General features: G+C 45.2%; 1 protein-coding gene across 2 annotated transcripts in view; it reads right to left on the bottom strand.

Moving 5' to 3' along the window:
• Nucleotides 1–5,004: 5,004 nt before the first annotated feature.
• LOC149367259 (E3 ubiquitin-protein ligase Rnf220-like) overlaps nt 5,005–12,231 on the bottom strand; it is a 55,053-nt gene continuing 47,826 nt past the window's right edge. Inside the window, exons 11-12 of one of the 2 annotated variants that reach the window (XM_089554837.1) lie at nt 8,403–8,477; nt 5,005–5,903 (exon numbers count right to left, since the gene is read on the bottom strand). In XM_089554837.1, the coding sequence (XP_089410963.1) occupies nt 5,832–5,903; nt 8,403–8,477 (147 nt within the window). In that variant the 3' untranslated portion in view covers nt 5,005–5,831. The remainder of the gene's footprint in view (nt 5,904–8,402; nt 8,478–12,231) is intronic. The other variant, XM_089554831.1, reaches the window with a different exon arrangement.

Here is a 12,231-nt window from a genome sequence, read left to right as displayed (position 1 = left end):
GACAGCTCCTGCTTACAACGATGAGGCATTAAAGGCTTCCGCCTTAAAATTCCGTGCTCTTTATTTACTCTGTGTTTTTGTGTTGATTCAAAATGATATTATTTATTGTTCATTAATAAAAGTTGCTTATAATAATGGTTCTTTTCTACTTGGCTACAAATTTGGCGCCAAGATCAGGTGGCGTGGCTACTTTTGGCTACTTTTAGCTTCAGTTCTGGCTCTTTTTGAAAAATTCCCAACGGCAACCCTGGGCCCATGTACTGTGCGACGTCAGTGCACGTTAAAGAACCCCAGGTGGTCGAAATTTCCGGAGCCCTCCACTACGGCGTCTCTCATAGACTGAGTCACTTCAGGGACGTTAAACCCCATAAACCAAACCAAACCATCATTACTTATGACTAGTAATGACTAGTTACAACTTTCACTTCAGATGTAACAGACAGAGTCATGGCCGCGATGACCTTAAAGAATCTCACCATGAAGGGTAAGTCTGCGTCTACTGTAGTGCCTGCATAGCAAGCATTTTCATGACGACTACGTTGCTGGCAGGTGCGTGCCAAAGATACTGCTTCCCGATGCTATGCCAACCATATTTGAAGGGCATCCATCTTGCCCGGCACTGTGCAAGAATCCCCAAAACAGTCCTGCCATTTAAGACCCTGTGCTGCCTCAGAAAACAAGCCAGGTAAAGCTGTATTCAGTGGAATGTGTGCGCGAGCGAAGTTTAGTCTGTAGCCACAAGAGCATGATTTCTGCACGCACACAACAAATTGCAATCACAATGGTTGGAAGACGTCATTCACATATTGGACACCACTGTTACGGGCGTAGTCAGGCTGATAATGATGTTACGGGAAGTTCTGCAAGACCTTGAAGCAGAAAGGAAAGTGGTTGAGTACTGTCATAGCAGCAGAAACCGTTGTTCACTCAGTTACTGCACATCCTCAAGACTGAACCGAAATTGCAGTATTGCTTCTCCTTCAGATAGAAAGGCATGAAATGCAATGAACGTGCTATCCAGAGATGATCATCTGTATGACACTTTCTGTCGCCAAAAGGCTACAGATACACTTGTGCATGTGACCTTGTAACTCTGTCACTAAATGCACTCTTCTTTCAAAGATACATGGACCTAATCCCAGTGTAATTGGAGAAGAGCTGTGCTGAGCAAGAGTGACTAAGTCAGTTCATGAAGCTTCAATGCTCAGCAACAAGCAATGCATCATTTAATGGCAGACAATGCAGCTGTGAAGAAAAATTCCATTGCAACAAAGCAAGAAAGCTGATGCAGTGTTCGACAAGACAAACCCAATGTTGTCCAGCTTAAAGGAAACCCTCGCAAACACGGGTTGTGGTTGATCATCAGCTCTGCAAAATACTGTTATTTCGTCAATCAGCTGAGTGCAAGAGGTGCCTCTACTGTGCGAATATCAAATTTTTGGTTGCGAAGTGAATTATAAAAATTGATTGCGAATCGAATATTTTCAAATAATTTCGAATATCAGCATGGAGAGTTCAAACTTGGGACAAACTGTTTTCCACTAAACATAGCTATGAAGAGAAACGGATATTGCAAACAAATATCTTTTTTTCACCAATCTTCAGCACAAATTGATATACCTGTAAGGCCCAGCAGGCATTGAACAAGGGAGGGGGAATTGTAGTCATAAACTATTTTTGAGACCAATACCTCGTTTACAATTCTTTGAACAAAAATTGCATTCGGGGAAAAAAAAATCTCCGCAGTTTCACTTAATGTTCTCATGACAAAGGAGTTGATCGAGTGCTGTCATGAAGCATTGTAAGGAGGCCGGATATGTAAGAGTGACGACAGCGATCAATGATCAGAGGGTCTAGGCACTCCTGTCAAAATGCCACAGCAAGACACTCACGAAACTGACCCAAGAGCAGCTATAGTAACCTGAGCTACAACGCGAGCGAGACCACCCCTTCCGCGATCATCCGCGATGCCTGAACAAAGCGTCAGTTGTGGATTCCACCCCAAACGCAGCGTTCACAACAACACATAACCTGCTTCCCCCTCATGTATCTGCTTTGCTAAACTGCAGACCTTGTGATGGGCCCAAACGATGTTGCAAACCAGAGGCTCGAAAATAAAACCACGCTGTGAAATGGCCCAGCGTGCGAGCCACTAGTACACAGTGCGGTTGCGCGGGCTGGCTTCGGGCCATTTTTTTCTGTTGTATACACATTCTATCTCTCATTAGCACAAAAGTCAGAACGCTGGTGTATGATCGTAATGTTCATCATTGTAATGATGAAACGCAGCGTACTGTGACCTGTGAAAGTCATGACTCATATTCATAGTCATCACTCAGTTATTCTGTAGTGTTTTATGACTCAACACTTTACAAGTAACATAATGTAAGGTGTATAGAGTTCGTACAAAGAATGCATCGTCATCCTTTGTAGTCATTGTAATGACTCAGTAATTTTGCAATATAGCACGACTCACATGTAAGCTGTCTCAAGTGTCTCTGCTGAAATTTTCTTATCCTCTGTGAAACACAGTTTCTATATCCTAACTGGCAAATATTGAAACGATATCCAAGCGATCGCTGCACGATCCAAGCAACGCACGCACGGGCTGCCGCTTCGCCCCTTCCACAGCTGTCCACATTAGGCGAGGCTGCTTCCCTGTGCGCTGTGTCTCTCGCAGTAGTGATCTAATATGAGGGAATAACTGCCAGTCAGGTTCACAGGCAGTTGTGGACTGCATCGTGACCGGACGCAATGTCACCTCACGTCGTGCTGCACATCGTTTCCCGAGCCGTGAGCACACAGCAGATTTCAATGGCCGTCAGCACATTGATTTTGTGCAAGGCCAAGCATTAGTGCGCGTGGGTTTTCACCATGTGCTGGCTGTGGATGCTGAGAGGAAAGAGCAAATTAACGCATGTGACAAGTGCAAGATGCCGCCGTTTGGAAATGTGTTTCGCCACGGGCTGACATTAAATAGACGCTAGAGGGAAATATCAAACAAAGCTAGACAGATTACTCCTCGAGAACGCTATATACACCGACGTTTTTCTGCGCGGAAAGTTGGCTGCATTGAGAAAACCGCAAATGAAATTGCCGAAACTCTTCCGCACTCATAGCGTCCGCGAAAAATGAACTGCCGTGCGTCGTTTCTACGACGTCTTTGCCATGTAGCTCTCTCGGCAATCACAGGCACCACTTCCCAAGACTGGAAACGCGGCCAGAACCAAAACTACCCCGCTGGTCTTGTGACCGGTCGAGTTGGATGCCGCAGTTCCTCAGTATTACCGGAAGGGAAAGCTGGCACCACTGTCTATGTAACTTTTTTAAAGCATTTCATTCACTGTGGGAATGCCGGGAAGATGGTTTGGTATTTGGCTTTGGTTTGGTTTTTGAGGAAAGGAAATGGCGCAGTATCTCGCATATCTTGGTGGACACCTGAACCGCACCATAAGGGAAGGGAGGAAGGTGGGAGTGAAAGAAGAGGTCCCTCTCAACTTTTGTGGGGCCTAAACAGAGGTACAATGACTAACAGAAGCAAAAAAACACTACTACACAGCGCCATAGCTTGATCATTCCTTTGAAAGGGCAGTAAAGCATTTGCCACAGACAAATGTCCTTGAAGCACAGCTTACGACTATCAAACCACATCTCGAGAATTCACCCTCGCTGCGATGCCCACAAACTGTGGACAACAGTTGCGCTAAGCGATCAACTAATTTGACAGCTGAGAAGCTGATGAGAGTATACTTTACTCATTGACTATGAGTGAAAAATCACTGGCCTGAAAGACAAGTTACCTGCATGTGTGAACGAACCATCAAGAACAAACTTCAGGTTTTTGTCTTTTGCGCTATGTTCTGAATTTTTTTAAAATTGATGCGATTAAAACATGCTTCCTTTTTGTCGCGTTCGTCGACCAAGCGACGCAAGGCTGCTCCAGCAGCCCTTGCCTCCTCCGCGCATACTCGCCGGCCGCTCCCACAAAAGCTAGCAGGCGTCTTCCCCGACGACATCTGATCCTTGCAGCCCCGTTGGCTAACACATTCCCCCGTTCCCCCTGACTGGCACCATGCCGTGACCATCCGCGCTCCCACAGCAGCGGAAGTGCTTTCTTTCACACTCTCTGCCCCTCACTGAAATAAACCCTCCAGTCTCCACCCAGCAACTGTGTTGAGAGGTTCCTCGCATGCGGGGCTCCCACGCCCCGAACTAACACAACCATTAACACTTTTTGTACTGCAATGCATTTCATTTCTCCAAGCATGTTCACAGCAGTGCTTTGCATTCCACTGAAATATTGTGCCATTTTTTTTTTAGAAGACTAATTTAAATACACTGCACGACTCTTATCATTGTGGCACACACTGATGGACAAGGTACTGTGCTTTTGATTAAGCAAAGTGCAGTGATGTTACCATAAGGTGCTAACTAGACACTTCCTGCATGTGTGCATTACATAGTACCATTTAAGCCGCCACGGTGGCTCAGTGGTTATGGCACTCCGCTGCTGACCCGAATGACGCGGGTTCGATCCCAGCTGCAGTGGTCGAATTCCTATGGAGGCGAAATGCTAGAGGCCCGTGCACTGTGCGATGTCAGTGCACGTTAAAGAACCCCAGGTGGTCGAAATTATCCGGAGCCCTTCACTACGGCGTCCCTCATAGCCTGAGTCACTTTGGACGTCAGACCCCAATAAACCAAACATACCATCTAATGGTAAGGGTGGGGTAAGCTTTGACATTCACTGTTTTTACACCATCTGCGTACGTAGTCATGGTGACCGGCTGTTTTTGTAACAGATTTCATGAACAACTTTTTTATTATTATTATTAGACAAGTCTGCCCCAAGGCACAGGTTTAGAAAGGGGTACGAGGATCTAGAAGAAAGGAGACGGAGTGCAGATGCTGCAAAGTTTGTCGACACAGTGACCATCCATTGTTAACTCATTGAAAATGTGCTGCATGCAAGCACTTGCTTTGTCCCGCAAGAAAAGTCCAAGCACAAACACAATTTCAAACACATGTACATACTTTTATTTACAGCTGCTCCTCACTTCTCCACACTATAAATGACAACAAACCTATCTCGCATATTTACAAATGCAGCCTCGTGCAGCTGACTCTGAGTCCATTGTGACAAACAAAATGCATTGAAAAGGGACAGCGTCTTCACAGTTGCTCATCGTATCCTAAACACGCACACTTCCATGATCCCACCTTTTCACAATCAAGCAACAAGGAACACAAATGGGTCATAAGTCGCAGGATGCGCTGTCAAAAAAATACAGATATAAATCTGACAGTGAGCACACTGGCTGTGCCCCTCCCAATGAGCACTGGAATTCTTTCGGACATCCTAAACATCCACAGGACGTCCAAGGGATGTTCAGTGCCCATTGGGCTAATACAGCTAGAGTGAAATCTTATCTACACGGTCTCCCCCACTCGCTGCATATCTCGTCCAGCATGAAACTCCCTTGAACGTCCTGTAAACGTTCAGGACATCTGTGGGACGTCCTCTGGACGTCCAAGGGATGTTCAGTGCCCACTGGGCTAATACAGCTAGAGTGAAATCATATATACACGATCACTCGATTTTATTGGCATCTGCTGTCTCTAGCACAGCTTTCTTGCCTCTTTAGAGAGTTCATCAAAGGTAATAATTACAGCCAACCCCTTCCTGCTACACTGTATGACAGCACGCAGCGAGTGGAAACTTGCTTCTCTCACAAACTTTGGGCCTGTACAAAGGGCCTCTTGATGCACAAAATGGAAAAGTTTGTGTAAAATGTTTCTGAAGCTGCAACCACACGAAATCACACGGCACATCACAGGTAGATCCTCCGAAGGTCGCCTGCGCCCGTGATAGAGTTGCACTGCGGGCACAACTTCTTCGCACCCTGCAATAGAAGAAAGATGTGCATTTATGAAGATCGCTTACAGGCACCTGAGAGGATCACTCCAGGAACCAAGATGCCCATAGGTCGAATTTTTATCACTAGTAGTGCTTGGACTGACAGTATAGCAGTGTTTACAAGGCTCATCATCATCATCGTCAGCCTGACTACGCCCACTGCAGGGCAAAGGCCTCTCCCATGTCTCTCCAATTAACCCTGTCCTTTGCCAGCCGCGGCCACCGTATCCCCTCAAATTTCTTAATCTCATCCGCCCATTTCACTTTCTGCCACCCCCTGCTACGTTTGCCTTCTCATGGAATCCACTCTGTTACCCTTAAGGACCAGTGGTTATCTTGCCTTCGCATTACATGCCCTGCCCAAGCATATTTCTTCCTCCTGATTTCAACTAGAATGTCATTAACCCGCGTCTGTTCCCTCACCCACTCCGCCCTCTTCCGATCTCTTAACGTTAAACCTATCATTCTTCTTTCCATAGCTCGCTGCGTTGTCCTTAACTTAAGCTGAACCCTCTTTGTTAGCCTCCACGTTTCTGCCCCATAGGTGAGTGCCGGTGAGATACAGCTGTTGTATACTTTTCTCTTGATAGATATTGGTAAACTGCCATTCATTATCTGAGAGAACCTACAAGGCTATGAAGAGAAAAAGATGTTAGAAATTGGCTTTCTAGTCTATTTAAATGAAAAGTACCATCATGAGTCCAGGTTTTTTTTTTTCATTGAAAGATTGGATATTGCCAAAATGAATATAGTGAAACCTTCCTGAGGTGTATTCACTTATGCGGTACTAGTTCCATTTAGTACGTAGATCCATGAAATCCATGATTCTGCTTCCATTAAACCCAATGCACTTGGTGTCTACTTATGGCATAACATTTTGTCACTAATGTCTAGGTAAGCCTAACGGCTGCGAGACTGAGCAGAGTCGCCACCTTGTGGCGCAGCCGCAAACCCTCTTTCGTGTGGACGCCCGCTCATGTCATCTCCTAGCCAGCAGTGTTTACGTGCATGCGTATGGCACACATTCCTGGTGACCGCTGTTTGTTTCGTGGTTTCAGTGCACTCCTATTTACCTGTCTGCCTCTTATCCAATAAATGAAGGGCTCCGGAAATTTCGACTGCCTGGCATTAAAGAACCCCAGGTGGTGGAAATTTCCGGAGCCCTCCACTACGGCGTCCCTCATAGCCTGAGTCACTTTGGTAAGTTAAACCCTCATAAACCTAAAATAAATGTGAACATGCTATCATCCTATGCTGCAAAGAAGACAATAATTGTCTATATCGAATACGTCATGCAGGATCTTGCCACACTCCGCTGGTCTTCGGTACATCAAGTTCTTTGTCGTGCGGCAACTGTGTTAGCTGCCATCAAAGCAAAACGAATAGGTCGCTGCCGTCCATAACTGAATGCAGCTGTCCAGCGATTGTATATTGCTATGCTCAGCACTCCTTGTGATCAGCACGATGAATGCAGGAAGAGTTATACACCAGTCACACTGTTCATAACTAGTCGGTCATGGCTTTCCATTATATATGCACTATATAAAGTGCATATATATATATATATATATACAGTAGCCGACCGATATTTTGGACTCCAATAATTCGGACTAGCGCGATATTTCAGACTTCGCTGAGGAACCGTCGTGCACCTCATAGGAAGGAGTACATTTTCACAACCTTTGCGGACTTTGCGGAATCTAAAAGTTCGAATTTTCGGACTAAAATAGACACCAACAATATTGTGATTTTTTTCAACCGAAAGTTCATTATTTTGGCCAAATATAGATGCGAGCAGGCATCGCTGTCGCTACCAACCCATTTCCGCCACCGTGAAGGGCGCGATCTTGGATTTAAACGGAATCGGCTCGGCAGACACAATCAGACTGGCTTGGATAGGCTTTGGGATTATAATGAGATGCTCTCCATTGGCATCAAGATGGATGGCCTACAAAGGGCGCGATCGCACTGAAAACGGCGCAGCGAGACAGCTGCAGCGTCTGCCACGGCTTGGACGACACATCCCGTGGTTTGGGACAGCAAACATGGTAGAGGGGGGGACTGCATTCGGAGACGCTTGCTTCCGCTCGCGTCTTCCCGTGGGTTACCCATGGGTTACCTCTCAGTCTTCGCGAACGTCACTGCCCCATGCAAACTGACTGTTCTTGCTTCGCGCAGCGAGTGCATTCATTCGTGGCATGACTGTGGCCGCGTCGCACTGTCTGGTATCATGATGTGATAGGGTGAGGGCATGAAGAAGGCACGGCTATGACTCGTATAGAGGCTAATATTATCGCTTGTAGGTGGAATCTGGGGAGCGGCGATTTTCGCAGTGTTTAAAGCCAGAAAAGTTTTTTTTTTTTGTTACGTTCATGAATTTTTCAGACTGTTCGATTATTCAGACCATTTTTCGGGTCCCGCCGAGCCCGAAAAATCGGTCGGCGACTGTATATATATGTGTGTGTGTGTAAACTTCGTGGCTTACCAGAGTCTTGAGCCAGCATTCTTGGCAGTGAACGTGCCAGCAGCAGACCGACACCACGGGCTTGGTATAAGGCTCCTGGGATAGTTTCAAAATAAGAAAAATTAAACTGGGCATGCGTTGCAGTCGCAATAAGCAATCTCTGCAGCAGACAAAATAATAGTTCGCAGCAGCCTCATTATGCTTGAAAACTGGAACCTTATGGTGCGAACTCGAGAATAATGCGGAAACTTAAATTTACACTGTTCAGAATAAATATGCTCCTCCACTAGAAGCAGAAAGGCCAGGGTTAACTTCAGAATACACAGCATGCAAGACAGGGAGCCTACATGCATGGATAAGAACCATCACGAACAGAATACTTTGATAAAAAAAACACGCATTCAGCGCTACAATTTTCCCCCCTATTTTTCACAGCCCAGCAGGCAAATGCAGCCACTGAGTGTCCACCTTAAGCTAATACTATTTGGCTGTTGTTAAGTTCACTCTGATTTTTCAGTTTCACGTCTTCTAATCACTCAACCACCGTACATCACTGGACAATTTTTTAACAAGTGGCGTCATTTATAACATGCTTACTGCATAAGTGAAAAATTTTGCATGCATTCGGCTTTTGACACACTTCCGTTCAACACCCGGGACAACCTAAAGCAAACCTGTCGATTAAGGGGGCAGCCTGGCCTTGAAAAGAAAATTTTTATTGATCTAGTCATAGTTATGAAATTTTCAGGATACATGTGCGCAGATTCTAGATACATCATTTAATTTCATGTAAAACAATTCCTTGAGCATTTATGTAATTTTCATGCATGTATTTTGTGAAGAGCTTTGAAAAACATTTCTCGCTGGAAACTCGCTGAAATGCATGCCATTGGGTTCTCTTGATACCAAGGAATGCAATAAGAGAAAAATTATCATCCCGGCTCTCACAGAACTTGAGTTATAGGGTACTGAAGCTGCCACTTCACACACAGGAATGCACACTTTCCTTCTCATTTCTGAAGTGACAACTTCAAAACCCTATAACTTAAGGTCTGTGATAGCCAGGGTGATAATTTTTACCCTTATTGCATTCCTTGGTGTCAAAAGAACCCAATGGCATACATTTCAGCAAGTTTCCCGGAAGAAATTTTTTTCAAAGCTCTTCACAAAATACATGCATAAGAATTACATAAGTGCTCAAGGAATTGTTTTACATGAAATTAAATGACATATTTAGAATCAGCGCACAAAAATACATATTCCCTGAAGATTACTTAACTGTGACTTCATTACGAAATCTTTTTTTTTGCGTAAGTCCAGGCTCCCCCGTTAACACACGTTCACAAGTTTGGTCGACTCCGCAGTATAAAACAAAAAACAAATAAATAAATAATTAAACCAAACCACTGCACTAGAGTGGCTCCACCCCTTCCCTCACTGTGCAAATCAGAGATCACCATCATGAGTGAGCCAACTGCTGCGCCTTTCCTTTCAAGACATCAAATGACGAAAACATGGGGCTTGGAAAGAGCAGAAAAAAAAGGGTAGGGTAGCTAAGAACAAAGCACACTGGCAGCAGTAAGAAGTGCAGTGAAACTTGACAGCCACACATCTATAGTCGGTACAACTCAAGTCTTCAGCAAAGCTCCGCCAACACTTAAAACCTCCATACAGAATTCCTCCATGACCAGAAGTAGACTGTTGTTAAAGCTTTTCTTGTTTAACTAAACAAGCAGCTAATCATGGGACGAATTTATAAGCTCAAGAGTTTTGATGCCTCTGGCTTGTTTGATAGAGTCAACCGTTAAAAAGCTGATTTTGTTCACTGTTGTAATTGGTCAGCGAAATAATACAGGAAAGTGTGGACTGCGGCCATTGTTACCAAATGCTGGTTCTTTTTTAGTTGTTTACTGGTATAGATATTGATCAAAGGGAGTCTGAGGCCTCTGAGAAAAGCAGAGTGAACAAATGAGTTGTCAAAGATGAAAGAAAGCAAGACAAACCAGCAATGACAAGAGACAGGGCCGGAAATCCGCTATGCCCTAGAGTATGATGGCAACTGGCCGGTGCAACACTCTCCCTTTGGAAGCAACAAGAGAAATGGTATTCTGTTGTCCACCATCAGTAACCCTTTGTGTTAAAAGTGACTTGAAGGGACACTCGGACAACTCCACCCAATTTTTGTAATTTTTGTTTGTATGCTTAATTTAAAAGCGCAGTATTTATTTTTTTCTCTTTCTCTCATTCTCTCTCCTTTTTCTTCCTACCTATTCCTTAGTTTCACTCTACTTGCTTTGCGATGTAAAATGAAAGTGCCGTATGCACTGATTTCACCCATGCTGCCGGCCACTGCCCCACAAGCCCTCTTTGGCAGGCCTGTATACGCACCATGACATTGCACCAATAAAGAATTTATTATTATTATTATTGCTACAGTACATAGGGTGAGACTGGGCGTGTCTTACACAGGGTGTTACTGCCTTTAAACCAGGACATGCTTGCTGTCCACACTGTGCCACTTGTCACATCGATGAAATTGTGGAGCACGTCTGCCCCATTTATGCATGAGACAGACAAGCGTTGCCCACTCCACTAGTGTGTTCTGACGTAAGGGCTGAGTCAGAGGACGTCATATTCAGCACGTGGCCAGAGGCTCCTTGGAAAGCTCTCCAAGCAGGTCAGGCGCTCCTGCACTTCCTAAGAAGTGCACACCTCGACTTGCCGCTGTGACCGGACATCATCAACCTAACTACGCCACTGCAGGGCAAAGGCCTCTCCCATGTACCTCCAATTAACCCTGTCCTTCGCCAGTTGCGGCCACCGTATCCCCGCAAACTTCTCAATATCATCCGCCCACCTAACTTTCTGCCGTCCCCTGCTACGTTTGCTTTCTCTTGGAATCCACTCCGTTACCCTTAAGGACCAGCGGTTATCTTGCCTTCGCATTACATGCCTTGCCCAAGCCCACTTTTTCCTCCTGATTTCAACTAAGATGTCATTAACCCGCGTTTGTTCCCTCACCCACTCCGCCCTCTTCCGATCTCTTAACGTTACACCTATCATTTTCCTTTCCATAGCTCGCTGCGTTGTTCTTAACTTAAGCTGAACCCTCTTTGTTAGCCTCCACGTTTCTGCCCCATAAGTGAGTACCGGTAGGATACAGCTGTTGTATCCTTGAAAGATATGGGCAAACTGCCATTCATGATCTGAGAGAACCTGCCATATGCGCTCCACCCCATTCTTATTCTTCTAGTTATTTCCCCCTCATGACTGGACATATCAGTGTTGTTTTTGCACGCCTTTTCATCTCTCATGTATTCTTACTCTCACCCGCCTTACCCCTAACCTCTCTCCCCTCCCCCACTGCACAACAGGAGAGAGGATTACAGCTGGGGCTGACTTCTCTGCCTTTCTTTGTAAATAAACCTCGCTCTCACACTATCTATCAAGAAGTGCAGAAGGATGCAAGTGTGGGCAGACTGCCAACAATAACAAATCCACATCGACCTTGCTGCCTCCCTGGCAACGCTGTCCACGGTACATAGCTACACTGCAAGCAAAGCAGGGATAGCCAAGAATAAAAACATTTTAGGCGGCAAAGCAAACCTGACTCCTAAACGAAAAACACGGAATACCCGCCGTACTGAACTGTGGGAAATACCTCGAATACGCACTAACTATGGTTACCAGATGCTACGTACTATGCTCCCGTCGCTTCTAAACAAACGAGTTGTTTCATAGCCGCAATACTGTTTTTTTTTTTTTGTAAATATCATAGTCACAATACTTGCACTTTCTACCTTTTTCTGCATTGCACCGTACATTGTACACTTCATTAAAGACTCTCCTA

Source organism: Amblyomma mixtum, chromosome 1 (assembly GCF_055824585.1).
Source record: "Amblyomma mixtum isolate Tamu chromosome 1, ASM5582458v1, whole genome shotgun sequence".
NCBI lineage: Eukaryota > Metazoa > Arthropoda > Arachnida > Ixodida > Ixodidae > Amblyomma > Amblyomma mixtum.
Note: the sequence above shows the minus strand (reverse complement) of the source record. Positions and strands in the feature narration are given on the sequence as shown.